The sequence below is a fragment of the Oncorhynchus kisutch genome, linkage group LG5 (assembly GCF_002021735.2).
Source record: "Oncorhynchus kisutch isolate 150728-3 linkage group LG5, Okis_V2, whole genome shotgun sequence".
Taxonomy (NCBI): domain Eukaryota; kingdom Metazoa; phylum Chordata; class Actinopteri; order Salmoniformes; family Salmonidae; genus Oncorhynchus; species Oncorhynchus kisutch.
In genome coordinates this window covers 67,137,785-67,153,585 of record NC_034178.2, presented here as the reverse complement: position 1 = coordinate 67,153,585, position 15,801 = coordinate 67,137,785, and the positions used below count along the sequence as shown (strand labels likewise).

The following is a 15,801-nucleotide window of genomic DNA, read 5'->3' as shown; positions in this document are numbered from 1 at the left end:
TGAGCTACAGTATATGTGGAATGTGCATCAGTTGAGGCTCCTTCCATCTCCTGTACAGATTGGGAGCCCAGTGCCTCCACCATCTCCTGCCTATGGAAACATCTCTTGGCATAAAAAAAAAAATTGACGTCTCATTTACTAGTGACCTGGTCTCTGAGCTATAATTTGGTTTTGATGAGGAATTCAAACCTCGACGGAAGGACAGTTTGTCCATCATTTCTGATTACCACCTCACCAGAACCACACAGGCAGGTAATGCAATTGACGTCAAGAACAACGGTTCCCCCATTTATGTTCATATCACACGGCAAGAGAGGAAGAGACAGTCTGCTTCCAAGGCCTCCGGAGACTATTTGTATAGGGATAGAAAAACACAATAATAGCCTGCTATGCTGTTATTCACTACTATTACTCTAGGTCATTACTCAAATTTTGCTCACGAGATCTGTATTAGCTAGATTTAAGCTTTTGTTTATTTATAATATTTCTGAACCTTTTTTAAACAGGAGAAGTACCTTCTAGCATATGAAACATTCAAACCCAAGGATGAGCTGAGCGATGGTGCAGGTACCTGCAAGAAGCAGCCACTAGAAGGCAGAGGGGAACGTAGACATTCTCAGCCAAGGATGAGCTGAGCGATGGTGCAGGTACCTGCAAGAAGCAGCCACTAGAAGGCAGAGGGGAACGTAGACATTCTCAGCCAAGGATGAGCTGAGCGATGGTGCAGGTACCTGCAAGAAGCAGCCACTAGAAGGCAGAGGGGAACGTAGACATTCTCAGCCAAGGGGAAAATACCTTCCTTTCAACCTACTGCATCTGATCACCCCTCGTGGTTCAGCCCTGTTTAGACAGCCTCACCTTGATTTTCATTGGAAAGCCCCTCATGGTTCAGCCCTGTTTAGACAGCTTCACCTTGATGTTCATTGGAAAGCCCCTCGTGGTTCAGCCCTGTTTAGACAGCCTCACCTTGATGTTCATTGGAAAGCCCCTCATGGTTCAGCCCTGTTTAGACAGCCTCACCTTGATGTTCATTGGAGAGACCCTCGTGGTTCAGCCCTGTTTAGACAGCCTCACCTTGATGTTCATTGGAAAGCCCCTCATGGTTCAGCCCTGTTTAGACAGCCTCACCTTGATGTTCATTGGAAAGCCCCTCATGGTTCAGCCCTGTTTAGACAGCCTCACCTTGATGTTCATTGGAAAGCCCCTCATGGTTCAGCCCTGTTTAGACAGCCTCACCTTGATGTTCATTGGAAAGCCCCTCATGGTTCAGCCCTGTTTAGACAGCCTCACCTTGATGTTCATTGGACAGACCCTTTTTTATTTAAACAAATGTTAGTTATTTGTGTATTTATTTTTCATCAATGAAAAGCGTGCACTATTTCCTCATAAATAAGGGGTGTAATATTAAACTACAAACAACAATCGTTAGAAGTCTTATAGAAAACACAATGAAATGTACAGCTGTGACGACATTTATCTGACACCTCCAAATGGTGCAGTTGTCTAAGGTACTGCATTGCAGTGCTAGCTATGCCACTAGAGATCCTGGTTTGAGTCCAGGCTCTGTCGCAGCCGACTGCGACCTGGAGACCAATGGGGCGGTGCAAAGTTGGATACCATATTTGGTGTATTAGATTACATTAAAAAGTCATCATCCAGAAAAGGTATGGTACCTTTGGTAGGGTTGGGTTATGTCCAATTAGATTGACTGCATTGGTATTACAAATCAATGGAAATCTGTGATTGCTACATCCATTTTTGGACTTTTAAACTCATGACATATAGACATTGATTAATTTCGAGATCCATTTAATCAACAAACAATAAGATTTTAAATATATATTTTAATGACAGGCAGACTAAATAAAATAATCAAATAAAAAAATATAATGAAATTGCCAACATCATGACAGAAAAAATATGTTTCTCAATCATCAATCAGTTTTTTTCATAATTTTCTTAGTAATTACAGACATTTTCATGAAGTTGTTTTTATTTACAATTACAAAAGCTTACATTGAGGCCACATACATGATTACACATGATAAAATAATAAAACTGTTTAAAAGGTAGCCCATGGTCAACACACTTATTGAAATCTGGCACTGCATGGCCCTAACTGGGTATCATCTGCATCCACAATACAGTATATACAGTATGATGTTGGTGAAAATGCACTTTGGCTCTTTGGTGATGAAATGTAACATACCCTTAGCATTATATCAAAAAAGTTGGATTTCTACGTAATACATTCGATAATGAGCACCGAGCTATGTTGGCATAGCCGTGCAGGTTTATTTTAACAACTTTTGAGGATTTTACATTTTGTGGTCGTCATCTTTTAAAGTTGTTTCCGCGGGTCACAAAAATCTAAATTAGCATGACACAAATTGAATTAAATGTTAAAAGGCTTTGAAAATAAAAATGTTTGGTATACGCTCAGTGGCGTGTATTCATGAATGCCAAGGGAAGCCAGGCTTCCCCAAATATTTGACCAATACATCTTTCTTCTCTCTGTGTTTTCATAATTTTCCTTCAATTCGCAAGTGGCTGAATCTCACCGGAGAAATCTCATCTGAGTGAGGGAAACAGCACCCCCTCTGTCTCAGTATGTATCGCCCATGTATCTGATGCTGTCTGGAACAAAAGAGTATAACATGTTGACGCTGTAGCAATTGATTGATACCAGCAAGCATTTGGCCTCCCTTGATTAAAAAATAAAATCATTAGCCAATCATCGTTGAGCTAAGCTCAACTGTGGGTTGTCCTGGTGCAGCAAAACACCCCGCAAGGGAGGCCAGTTTAGATTTGGCTTCACACCAATCAAATCAGATCTTCTGGATTGCTTGTGTTGATGTACTGCAGTAACTAGCTTGCTAAATTGGCCCTTTCCTAAGCCATGGATGGAGATGTGGATTTAGACTTGTGGTTTTGACTTAATTCTCTGTACAGGCCAATGACAGCGATTCTGATCTAACCATAAATAAATATGTTGTACCACTGGCCTGAGATGATTGAAGTTCAATATGTAGCCTAGATGTAGTCTAGTAGGCTCACATTAACTAGCGAGCTAACTTAGCTGTTTCATTGTTGCACATGCGAGGAAGTTAGGCTAGCAAGCATTTTAGCTAGGTAGCCTATGACAACAAAACTAAAAGTGTACTGTATGGCAGAGCCCTAGACCGTTGTGCCAACATGAAAGCGAGGAGGATGGCATTGGCGTTCAACTAGTCTACCAGTAGGGTGGAGTCCACATTTTTTGTTTTACTTGCATGCGCACACACACATACATATACACAGACTGACAGAAATCAATACCATGGACATGATATTTAGCAACATTGATTGGACTAAATCGTTTTTGGTATCTTTAAGTTTGTTTTCAGTGTATTAAACTAAGCATACTGTATATAGCCTTGTTGATTTGATGATGTTTAAATGTTTAAGTTGAAATGGTGCTGAAATAGCAGAGGCAGTGCTCTTTTTGTCTTTGTGCTGACTTGTGGTAACTCTGTGGTTCTAAATCAGTAGAAAACATGAACTTGATTGACTATGCTGCAGGTGATATAACTGTTTGTTGCATGCAATATTTTCTTTGTGGACTTCACTAGACAGATGTTGCTCTCCGGTTTTGTGAAACAAACTTATGTGTTGTTGAATTTATTCCACCACTGTGTAACTGTTGTCTTTTTGTTGTCACGGGCCTTATTGTATATCATGGTGGCGTATGAACGAATGAGTTATAGAGCAAACAACGCAATTATCAAAACGTAGGTTGTAATATGACTTTTTTACCTTCTTGGCTTGCTCAGTGATTTTACCCACTCACGGCTCCTGGTACACGCTCAGTGAAATCTTCAAAAAATAACAGTAAATTCAAATGAATCTGAAAAGCATATGCTAAAATATGAAAATTCAATATGTCTTCTCAAAATCGATATCCATCTTACCTCTAAATTGTTTTTTGGCCCAATGGGAAAGTGAGCCTGTCAGGTAGCCGGTAGCCCAGAGTCCAGCCTAGTTGATCCAATGCAATTTTCCTAATTTTATAACTTTTGAGATTTTTTTCTCTGGCGTCCATTGATTTAGTCACCATAATTCTGACCATCCTTCAAGGGTAAAAACTCCAATAACTTGTGAACAAATTATGATAAAGACATTAAGTTTGGACCATTTGTTTTCTTAGAGGATTATCTACACAATTAACATAATATTCTACCCATTTGTCAAAAGATGCGATTTTGACTTAAATAACACCCTATATACAGTACATATGAAGGGGGGCAATCAGACAGTAGAATGACGTCATGGCATTTCTGGAGCCCGTGTGATTGTTGGTCACAATATAGATGCTCTTTACTGCTCGTTACTGCGGACAGTCAGATCATTCCTTATGATGTCATTCACTGAAGAACAAGAAAGTGTGAGATAATGGTTAGGACAGTGTGTAACACATAGGCCTGTTGTGTACTAATGGTGTACTGCCAGTTTACAAATCGCATTGACACTTATGCTCCACAAGGTGTCATTATACTGTTTTTTCCTAGCAACCACAGGCAGAGATCATCTTTGCAACAGGTACTCACTTTATTTGGTAGTGCTTCCTGTTCCTGTACTACATAAGATCAAATGGAAACTTTTCTCTAGAATGTACAGGGGTGTATATGTGTTTTCCGACACCTACAGTATAAGCTAACCAAGGGCATTGTTTCCATGTTAAACCACATTCTGTAGCAAACTAACTATTATAATGTATCAGCCCTGGGTTCGACTACACATGTATATGAGTATCTGGTATTTAAAATACTTTTTTTTCTGTGTATTTGAGCAGTCCAAAACAAGTACTCTTCTTTGAGTATTGGAATGGTAATTTGTAAAAACGAAATAGTCTACCAATTTGTATTTGAGAGTATTTTCAAATGCTTTTTTTCAAATACCTGGGTTAAATGCATGGGAGTGTATTTGGGTCAGTATATTTTAGTATTTTCAAATAAGTGAAAGTGTATTTCCAAAAACATTGACAGAATTTTTATTTTCATTGGTTTCTTTTTAATGAATTTTAATGGTTATATATTGTCCTTGATCTGCTAATAAAACAGAATGAATAAATTATACTGTAATGTATTATACTGTAATGTATTATACTGTAATGTACTATACTGTAATGTACTATACTGTAATGTATGATACTCTAACATATGGCCTTTTTCTTTTTCCCTAACATAGTCCTCACCATATTTGAACAGTAAAGCAAACATTTTAATACTAACAATTAATACTTTTTTACTCTCCAGCATTTTGGATTTGAGATGAAATGATGAATATGAGGTCACAGTACACGTTTGTACTTGGTATAGTGATTGCGTGCAATGGATATGGGATCAAATATACTTCTGACTACTTCTTTAAGTGAATTTGTCCATGTACTTATGACTTCTCCAAATGGGAGAACTAGATACATGAAGTGCTTTTACTTCTAAACGATAAATCAGATATTTATGAAAATTGCCTCAAATAAAAGGTGACACTCTGTACTCTTGATCTCAAATCCGAAATACTGGAGTATAGAGCCAAAATGTAAAATGTTAGCTTCACTGTCCAAATATATATGGTGAGAACTGCATGTCAATTCTGTCCAGATCACATGCTCAACTTCATTTTATTTACCTCTGAAAAGCAATGAATCATAAATGAATACACAAGGTAACAAGCCTCTGCAATAATCAACACAATACATGAATAACTAGATGTAATGGCAGACTTCGACACAACATGTAGAGAGAGTTCAGTCATGACGAAGGCTTACTAAATTGTCATTATTTGGATGCCAAAGCACATTTAGCGACTAGGGGAGTCTAATTGTATCCATTCTGAAATGATCGATAGCTTGTACTCTCACTGACCTTGCCAGGCTTAGTGTCGGTTCACACATAGATAAACAACTTCAGCTGGCTTTTAGCTGGGGACTATTTAAAACGTTGACCCACATAGCTGGACAAGCAAGGAAAGGGAGCATCCACAAAAAAAGTGTTACTCTGAATCCCACATCAACCCCTACACCCTTCCACCCTGCCTCCTGGGTCATATGTGTCAAACTCATTCCATGGCAGGCCGAGTGTCTTCGGGTTTTCGCTCCACCCTTATACTTGACACGCTAATTAGTGTTTACAGGTTTCGGTTTTTCTATTTTCGAGGTAGCACATTAGCATGTAGGGAGCACTGATTTGTGTCACCTTGTTAGTAAGAATGTGTTACACCTGTGCTGGCTTGTCCATCTCATTAGTCGGAAGGTGTTTCACCTGTGCTGGTTTGTCCATCTCGTTAGCCGGAAGGTGTTTCACCTGTGCTGGTTTGTCCATCTCGTTAGCCGGAAGGTGTTTCACCTGTGCTGGCTTGTCCATCTTGTTAGTGGGAACCTGTTTCACCTGTGCTGGCTTGTCCATCTTGTTAGTGGGAACCTGTTTCACCTGTGCTGGCTTGTCCATCTCGTTAGTCAGAAGGTGTTTCACCTGTGCTGGCTTGTCCATCTCGTTAGTGGGAACCTGTTTCACCTGTGCTGGCTTGTCCATCTCGTTAGTCAGAAGGTGTTTCACCTGTGCTGGTTTGTCCATCTCAAACGCTTGTCCATCTCAAACGCTTGTCCATCTCCATTTAAACGCTTGAGAGATGTTGGGAAAGCTACACTAAGGTACACTTCACGGCAGCTGAGGTGCAGTTTCGAGCTCAACCGTTTAAGTTTGAAAGAAGGCAGATTTTTGTTATTATCCCTGTTTGTTTCGCTCCATATTCTTTTTACTCCCTGTCTTAAGTTGTTGTGGGTTTTTCTCTTCGTTTGTCTCTTCGAGAGTCAAACCTAGTGGCCATGGGTGTCTTTTAGAACCCCTTACTAGTGGCTTTGCCAACATTCAGTGGGCACCCACATGGGTGCCTTTTCAGAACCCCTTTTGAACCCCTTTCTGTTTTGTTTTGGTTGTCAAAATGTATTTTCCTTTGTTAGTTCCCTTTGTTGTGAGCGACACTGAGTTTGTCTTGTGGGAACGTAACATTAGTAAGGAACCCCAGTCTAGGTACTTATAGATTTGAGAGAACTCAATAGGTGTATGCAACACCCTGGTAACTCCCTCTTGCCCTCTACTAAGTGGAATTGTTACCATATTACTAGCTAGGTTTCCATCCAATTGGCAACAGATTTTCATGTGAATATCAAAAATCTGCATAAAGAAAATATGCGCATTTTCCCACCAGTTGTTTGTTCCCATCAAGCGGATTTGTTGTGTATAAAAATCAGTGTGTGATGACATAGTACATAGTAAAAATGTACTTTTTCACTTAAGTCTTCAAGTACAGCATTCTGTCACAAACTATTGTGTTAAATAGCAAATGTGTCTACTCTGGTTTTGGCACGTGCTCTCTAGCCAACAGCTCACAGATGCAGTGTGGGTAGGCTAGTCTACATGATGAGACTATTATGGATAATTATGGAATATTTTTATTTGTCAAATGGCAGTCAAGCATCGAATGTGTCATCAGAATCAAACCCTTGATATTTATTGGAAAGGAGCATCAAGATCACCATGCACTTTTACCACCCTGTGAAGTTCATCATAACTTAATTAATACAGTGGCTTGTGAAAGTATTCACCCCCCTTGGCATTTTTCCTATTTTGATGTCTTACAAGCTGGAATTAAAAATAGATTTTTTGGGGGGCTTCTATCATTTGATTTACACAACATGCTTACCACTTTGAAGATGCAACATGGGGTGGCAGGGTAGCCTAGTGGTTAGAGCATTGGACTAGTAACTGAAAGGTTGCAAGTTCAAATCCCCTAGCTGACAAGGTACAAAATCTGTCGTTCTGCACCTGAACAGGCAGTTAACCCACTGTTCCTAGGCCATCATTGAAAATAAGAATTTGTTCTTAACTGACTTGCCTAGTTAAATAAAGGTAAAAAAAATATATATATATATCTTTTTACTGTGAAACAAACAAGAAATAAGACAAAAAAAAACAGAGAACTTGAGCGTGCATAACTATTCACCCTCCCAAAGTCAATACTTTGTAGAGCCACCTTTTGCAGCAATTACTGCTGTAAATCTCTTGGGGTATGTCTCTATAAGCTTGGCACATCTAGCCACTGGGATTTTTGCCCATTCTTCAAGGCAAAACTGCTCTAGCTCCTTCAAGTTGGATGGGTTCCGCTGGTGTACAGCAATCTTTAAGTCACACCACAGATTCTCAATTGGATTAAGGTCTGGGCTTTGACTAGGCCATTCCAAGACATTTAAATGTTTCCCCTTAAACCACTCGCGTGTTGCTTTAGCAGTATGCTTAGGGTCATTGTCCTGCTGGAAAGTGAACCTCTTTCCCAGTCTCAAATCTCTGGAAGACTGAAACGGGTTTCCATCAAGAAGTTCCCTGTATTTTAGTGCCATCCATCATTCCTTCAATTCTGACCAGTTTCCCAGTAGCACCATTAAAAAACATCCCCACAGCATGATGCTGCCACCATCATGCTTCACTGTGGGGATGGTATTCTCGGGGTGATGAAAGGTGTTGGGTTTGCACCAGACATAGCGTGTTTGCTTATTTTATTCTTTAAGCAATGGCTTTTTTCTGGACACTCTTCTGTAAAGCTCAGCTCTGTGGAGTGTACGGCTTAAAGTGGTCCTATGGACAGATACTCCGATCTCCGCTGTGGAGCTTTTCTCTCCTTCAGGGTTATCTTTGGTCTCTTTGTTGCCTCTCTGATTAATGCCCTCCTTGCCTGGTCCGTGAGTTTTGGTGGGTGGCCCTCTCTTGGCAGGTTTGTTGTGGTGACATATTCTTTCCATTTTTTAATAATGGATTTAATGGTGCTTCGTGGGATGTTCAAAGTTTCTGATCTTTTTTATAACCCAACCCTAATCTGTACTTCTCCACAACTTTGTCCCTGACCTGTTTGGAGAGCTCCTTGGTCTTCATGGTGTCGCTTACTTGCTTGGTGGTGCCCCTTGCTTAGTGGTGTTGCAGACTCTGGGGCCTTTCAGAACAGGTTTATATATACTGAGATCATGTGACAGATCGTGTGACACTTAGATTGCACACAGGTGGACTTAATTTAACTAATTATGTGACTTCTGAAGGTAATTGGTTGCAGCAGATCTTATTTATGGGCTTCATAGCAAAGGGGGTGAATACATATACACGCACCACTTTTCTTTTAAACAAGTTCTTTTTTTCATTTCACTTCACCAATTTGGACTATTTTGTGTTTGTCCATTACATGAAATCCAAATCAAATCTATTTAAATTACAGATTGTAATGCAACAAAATAGGAAAAATGCCAAGTGGGATAAATAATTTTGCAAGGCACTGTATGTAGCCTAATAAACTGCATAGTTTCCCGAGTCGTAGTGGGAGGACCACACACCAGATCATTGCATGACTCCAAGTTTACTTCGATATGATGGTTATTATATCAATATTTAGCATGAAGGCGTTTCCACCACCATTTCTTGCATAATACATTTTACCGAAACAAAAAGATCACACCATGTCGAACGAACTAATGATCTCTCTGCATTTCAAAAATGAATGAAATGAAACTTCCTGTTTCCATCACAGCTGTCATGATTTTTTTATACGTTGTGACTTTACTCACATACGAACTGTGGATGGAAATGTGGTTACTCATAGCTATCCAATCTTTCAAAGGGATACTTCGGGATTTTGGCAATAAGGCCATTTATCTACTTCCCCAAAGTCAGATGAACTCATGGATACCATTATGTCTCTGTGTCCAGTATGAAGGAAGTTAGAGATAGTTTTGATAACTACCGTTAACTAAATGACTGGACGTATATGGGTATCTATGCTAACACAACTTCAAACTTGTATGCAAAGACATAAAAATGGTATACATACGTTCATCTGACTCTTAGGAAGTAGATAAAGGGCCTCATTGCCAAAACCCCGAATCTAGTGTTGGGTCTAAGAATTGATTTGATGCTGAGGGATTCAGAGTAGAAGATGCCCAAATGCTAGGGCAGTTTATAATGGGAGGCTACTGCTGGCACACATTCACATACTGACTGTTTCCACATGTGCTCTACACACACTTTGGGAAGGGTGATGGTTCTATGTGGAACCCTTGTTGCACTTCAATGGTTCTTTAAAGTTTATAAAAGGGTTGTTTGCTCTTTTAGTGATAATGTATGGGAGGTGGCTTACTTGAATATTTTGTTGCATGGTTTGCTCACAGCTCTTTTTGTGCAACCTCAAATGAGAGTGTCATTCCAGTTTACCTAAAGTGTTATGCCATTACATATTATAGATGACTGTGGCCAGTGATGGTGTCTTGTGGTTATTTATAGATCCATTCTCCATAAAGGTTATATAAATAACCATAGAAAAGGGTTGTAACCATTGCAAAACCCTTTTTTGGTACTATATAGAACCTTTTTTAATGGTTCATTATAGAACCTTAGGAAAACATTTTTTTTACAGGACCATACAGGTTCCATTTGGAACCTTATGAGCATGGTTCTTTATTGAACCTTAAAAACAGGCTTCCGCTATGGTTACAAGACAAAGAACCCCTATCTGGTACTATTTAGAATGTTTGTTTGTTTGTGTATATGTTCTGTTTCTGTTTGTTCATCATCAAATCAAAATCAAATCAAATGTATCTGTATCTCTTTTGTACAAACTGTAGTCAAGCTTAGGGATACGACTAAATGAGTTTCCTCTTAAAAACATCAGAGTCTCTTTGAAGATGTTGCTGTGCACTGTGTATCAGTATAGTCCATCTCAAGTTCCAGCATCAATAACCATTTAACCATACACATTGTCACGAATTCAAAACAACAAGTTAGAGGAGCCTGGGGTACAGTACGTTTCTGCAGTATCCAATATGTTTTGTACTAACTCACCATCATCCAGATAGGCTTGGTTCAGGTTTTCTTGCTTCGCTGTCACTTTCCCAGGGACTGGCCCACTCTGGCTCCCTGTAGCGGCTGGACCTCTCTGGGTCAGGATGTTGCTGTGTCGTGGTGGAGACCTGCTCAAGACAGGCACCACCGTGTGCATGAAGCCCTGGTACTGGCCTTCTGAGGAACAGGCCTCTGGCGAGTCACCAACCTTCCATAATGAAGCTGCAGCCCGGTACCCATCACCCACCATGGTGGCGTGCTGGTGTTGGGGCAATGGGACAGCTACGTTGACAACTCGCTGATTGGTGGCCGAGCGAGAGGGGTGGAAGGGTTGGGACACATGGCTGGAGTAATGCTGGGTATAGGAGATCTGAGATGGGGAACCACTGTGGATCATCACTGGGTGGTGGTTCATATCTTGATACAGGACAGGGGTGCTACCCAGGCTTCGGCTTTTACTGGGGTAATAGACAGATGGGTCCTGTGGTTGATAGGCATTGGGATCGTGATGGCTTGCACGCTGGCAGGTTGCCAAGGATGTCATGCCAGCCACTATGTGGCTATTAGGGTTGAGATGGCTACTGGGGGTGTGGTGGTAGGACTTGGATGACATTCCTAGGATTTGGGAGACAGCGCAGCCCAGCTGGCCAAACTGGAAGTCATCTACGGGTTCCGTTTTAATGGCGGGAACTGAAAAGGACATGAAATCTAAATCAGATTTTGGATTATAATTAACAGTTGGTGCTCAAAACAAGTTAAAGGGATAGTGCACACACATTTAAAAAAATGACACATTGTCAATATGTAACTTGGCGGAACTATTCCTTCAACTAGTAATCAATGGGATAGTGATGAAATGTGCAATGTACAGTTCTAATGATGACTAAAAGATGTAAGGGTAGAGCAAGGATGGACTCACCGGTTAAAGGAGTGTAGGTGAAGTGCTGTGCCTGACTGCGTTTTCTCCTCCCGTTGATCACATAGAAGTTGACTTTAGCCGCGTGATGAATGGTGGGATCTCGATACGGAGGGATCTCCACAAACAGCATGCTCTAGATATAACATATGGTGCAGATGAACGTCAATCAGTCATTTGTCATAGAGAGTATCACTGGGCGACGGTGTGGACATATCTATACTGAGACTGTATGACATCATGTAGAAGAACATTGACAAGGAAAAGGACACTGTTAAAATGAAGTGCTTTGTGACATCACAACTAGTGGCAACTGAGCTACCACCAACTTGAAGGAGACAAAACCATATCAAAAACACATCATCCTGAGATGTTCTGAAACATTACATGGTGTGTTGTAACACATCATCCTGAGATGTTCTGAAACATTACATGGTGTGTTGTAACACCACTTAATCAAGTGTTGTGCAACACCTTGCCAGGGACTGGCAGCACTAACAGAAAACATTGAAAACACTATTTTGGTGTTTTGAGTCCTGTTTAGTACAGAATTAGATATCTTCTATTTTGGTGTTGTTTCCACTCTCTAAAAGCTTCTAAACACCATTATGATATTTTAAGTCCCATTTAGGGCAGAATTAGATCCCTTTTTACATTTTTGGCCAGCATTGTCAAGTACAGTGTTCAAACAACCAGCACTAGCTGGAGGTTGAACTGTAAGAATATAATGTCAATTTGACTGACGGTTTTGATATGCGTTCATTATGATCCATTACACCTCATGGCACAACAAGCTTCATACTAATATACTTTTTTTTCTCTTCAAACATGCATACAACATTGTTTGAAAGAATCAAAAAGTCAACTTTTTTTTTTATTACACACAATCATGTGGCAAGATAGGAAAAGCAAGGTGATTAAAACCAAAGACTTCCAATGAGTTCAATCCCTCAATGTTCTCTCTCAATCTCTTTGGTTATCCTCATGAAAGAAATTGAGCAACTGTCATGACTTCCGCCGAAGTTGGTCCCTCTCCTTGTTCGGCGGCGTTCGGCGTTCAACGTCACCGGCCTTCTAGCCATCGCCGATCCACTTTTCATTTTCCATTTGTTTTGTCTTTGTTTTACACACCTGGTTTCAATTCCCCAATTACAAGTTCATTATTTAACCCTCTGTTTTCCCCATGGTTTTTGTGCGTGTTTGTTTATTGTAAGTTCGGTCTGATGTTTGTGGGCTTGGTGTTACTTCATGTATTTTGAATTTTTTTGTAAAATTCCTTTTGTTACTCATCTCTGCTGTCCTTCGCCTGACTCCTCTGCACCGGCTACACCCAGATCCTTACAGCAACATATTCATTTCGATATATTCTAACATTATTTTGGAAAAATTTAATTAACAAAATCATTGAAATTAATAAAAAAAGTAAAAACATATTTAACACTTCATTGAGGCAGTTATGAAATGACAGAGGGGATACAGATAGGTGGGAGAAACAGACTGCAGGGTTGTAGCAGGGAATTTAACCCCGGTCTTCAGTGTGGAAACGGGTGATGTGTCTATGCCGGAGGTGTTACCGCTAGACCACAGGCTCTGCACCACTTGCATTCATTTTTAATTAAGTAGGCCTATATGTTGGTCCATTTAAATCCACCCCAGAATAATTTATTACATTGTGGCTGTGGTTGATTGAGTAAATGTACCATCTTACTGCCCCTCCTGTTTCTAATCTGTCTAAATAAAGCGTTGAACAAATAAAGGTGGAATTTCACAAAAAAATATAGATAAACTAGTAGCATTTGTAAACCATTGATCGTATGAGAAAACACAGTTTTTGTGTTTTGATGCTGACTTTTACATGCACTGAAACCCCAAAAAGTGTTTTCACAATACTCTCTTTAAAACACCAATATTCAGGTTGAAGAACCACTTTGAGTGTTTCAGAGTACTTCTGTTTTAAAGGTGCAATATGCAGAAATTGCTCCGCCATTTCCTGGTTGCTAAAATTCAAATTGTTTTCCTAATTTCAGTTTACGTGACAAAACAAGCAATGCATAATGTAGAGAATCATTGTAACATCTAAACTGCTGTGAAATATATTTTCAATAACCACAAATATTGTATATACAGCTGTTTGAAGCTGGTGTACAAAAACTTAAGAATGGGAAGAATAGAAATAGCTCACATAGAACAGATCTACCGTTCCTTAGAGTTGCGTTCCATGAGAATGATAGATCTTTAACTCACATTTCTATGTGAATTTGGTCGGGTCACCCCAGAAAGTTACATATTACAGCGTTAAAACACATTCAGTGTATCATAACTCTTATATTGGGTTTAGATTGAAACACCCTCCAAACACCAGATTTCAGCTTAGGTGCACTACTTCTCATGGTTTCACTACACAGTCATGGTGTTCTGAGACTTTCTATTTTTACAGTGTAGGAGTTAGCTAGTACTGTTGGTAAAGGTGATAGGACAGCAACTCACTTTCTGGCTCTTGTCTCGGTCTACTGTAGCTTCTGCTTCCCAGATTTGCACCCCGTCTGAAAGAAACACAATGCAGTGTACCTTAATCAGGAGGGGAGCAGAGATTGATATGAACAAACCATACAATAAGTAGAGAGGAATATGAAGGCAGGAATGTGAAGGGGGGAGTGTGAAGGCAGGAATGTGAAAGTGGGAGTGTGAAGGCAGGAGTGTGAAGGCAGGAATGTGAAGACAGGAATGTGAAGGTGGGAGTGTGAAGGCAGGAGTGTGAAGGCAGGAATGTGAAGGCAGGAATGTGAAGGCAGGAATGTGAAGGCAGGAGTGTGAAGGCAGGAATGTGAAGGCAGGAATGTGAAGGCAGGAGTGTGAAGGCAGGAATGTGAAGGCAGGAATGTGAAGGAAGGAGTGTGAAGGCAGGAATGTGAAGGCAGCTAGAAACTAGAAATACAATTTATTGTTATTATTTAAAATATAAGTATATAAAACAAGTTAGCTGGTGTATTTACAGTCAAATAGAAGCTTTAACATCCCACAAACACTCACCAACAAACACAGGTCTGTGTTGGTAGCATCAAATTTAGCAATTACAAAAACAATTGTCACAATGTTAAGCAATCATCTGTAAACCTATAATGGTGATGAGGATTTATATGAAAACCCCATATCCACCCCCACGTTCTTCTCAGAAACTGGTACGTAGGCAGTATCAGTAATGATTGCCATTGATCTCTGTTTTAGTATATTCCCATCTCAACGTTTACCTCCTGCTTAGAGACCACGTTTTGAGTAAAGTGAGACAGAAATGTCTGTCTGCTTGGAGATGGTATCGATGTTTGTCTAACCACATCCTCTCGCACAAAACCACATGCTAAACAAGAGAGCAGTTTACAAGCTCATAACAGTGCCTTTATTCTGCACCCAGGCCTTGTTAGCTAACACCTCTATGTTAGAAGACCCAGATGTTGTTACCTAACACCTCTATGTTAGAAGACCCAGACCTTGTTACTTAACACCTCTATGTTAGAAGACCCAGACCTTGTTACTTAACACCTCTATGTTAGAAGACCCAGACCTTGTTACCTAACACCTCTATGTTAGAAGACCCAGACCTTGTTACTTAACACCTCTATGTTAGAAGACCCAGACCTTGTTACTTAACACCTCTATGTTAGAAGACCCAGATGTTGTTACCTAACACCTCTATGTTAGAAGACCCAGACCTTGTTACCTAACACCTCTATGTTAGAAGACCCAGATGTTGTTACCTAACACCTCTATGTTAGAAGACCCAGACCTTGTTACTTAACACCTCTATGTTAGAAGACCCAGACCTTGTTACCTAACACCTCTATGTTAGAAGACCCAGACCTTGTTACTTAACACCTCTATGTTAGAAGACCCAGACCTTGTTACCTAACACCTCTATGTTAGAAGACACCGCACAGAGGCGTCATAATCCTGTAATGACGATGCAATGATGAAAAT

General features: G+C 40.1%; 1 protein-coding gene across 6 annotated transcripts in view; it reads right to left on the bottom strand.

Annotated features, from left to right (window-relative positions):
* Positions 1-1,800: 1,800 nt before the first annotated feature.
* Positions 1,801-15,801, bottom strand: part of nfatc2b (nuclear factor of activated T cells 2b) — a 37,172-nt gene continuing 23,171 nt past the window's right edge. Inside the window, exons 7-12 of one of the 6 annotated variants that reach the window (XR_002255531.2) lie at positions 14,317-14,372; positions 11,833-11,965; positions 10,914-11,603; positions 3,951-4,406; positions 3,796-3,855; positions 1,801-2,637 (exon numbers count right to left, since the gene is read on the bottom strand). Coding sequence is in view for 3 of the 6 variants with exons in the window: in XM_020483993.2 (XP_020339582.2) it covers positions 4,357-4,406; positions 10,914-11,603; positions 11,833-11,965; positions 14,317-14,372 (929 nt within the window). In the remaining 3 variants the exon portion in view is untranslated. Of the gene's footprint in view, positions 4,407-10,913; positions 11,604-11,832; positions 11,966-14,316; positions 14,373-15,801 lie in introns of all 6 variants that reach the window. The other 5 variants (XR_002255530.2, XR_002255529.2, XM_031825698.1 and 2 more) reach the window with 5 other exon arrangements.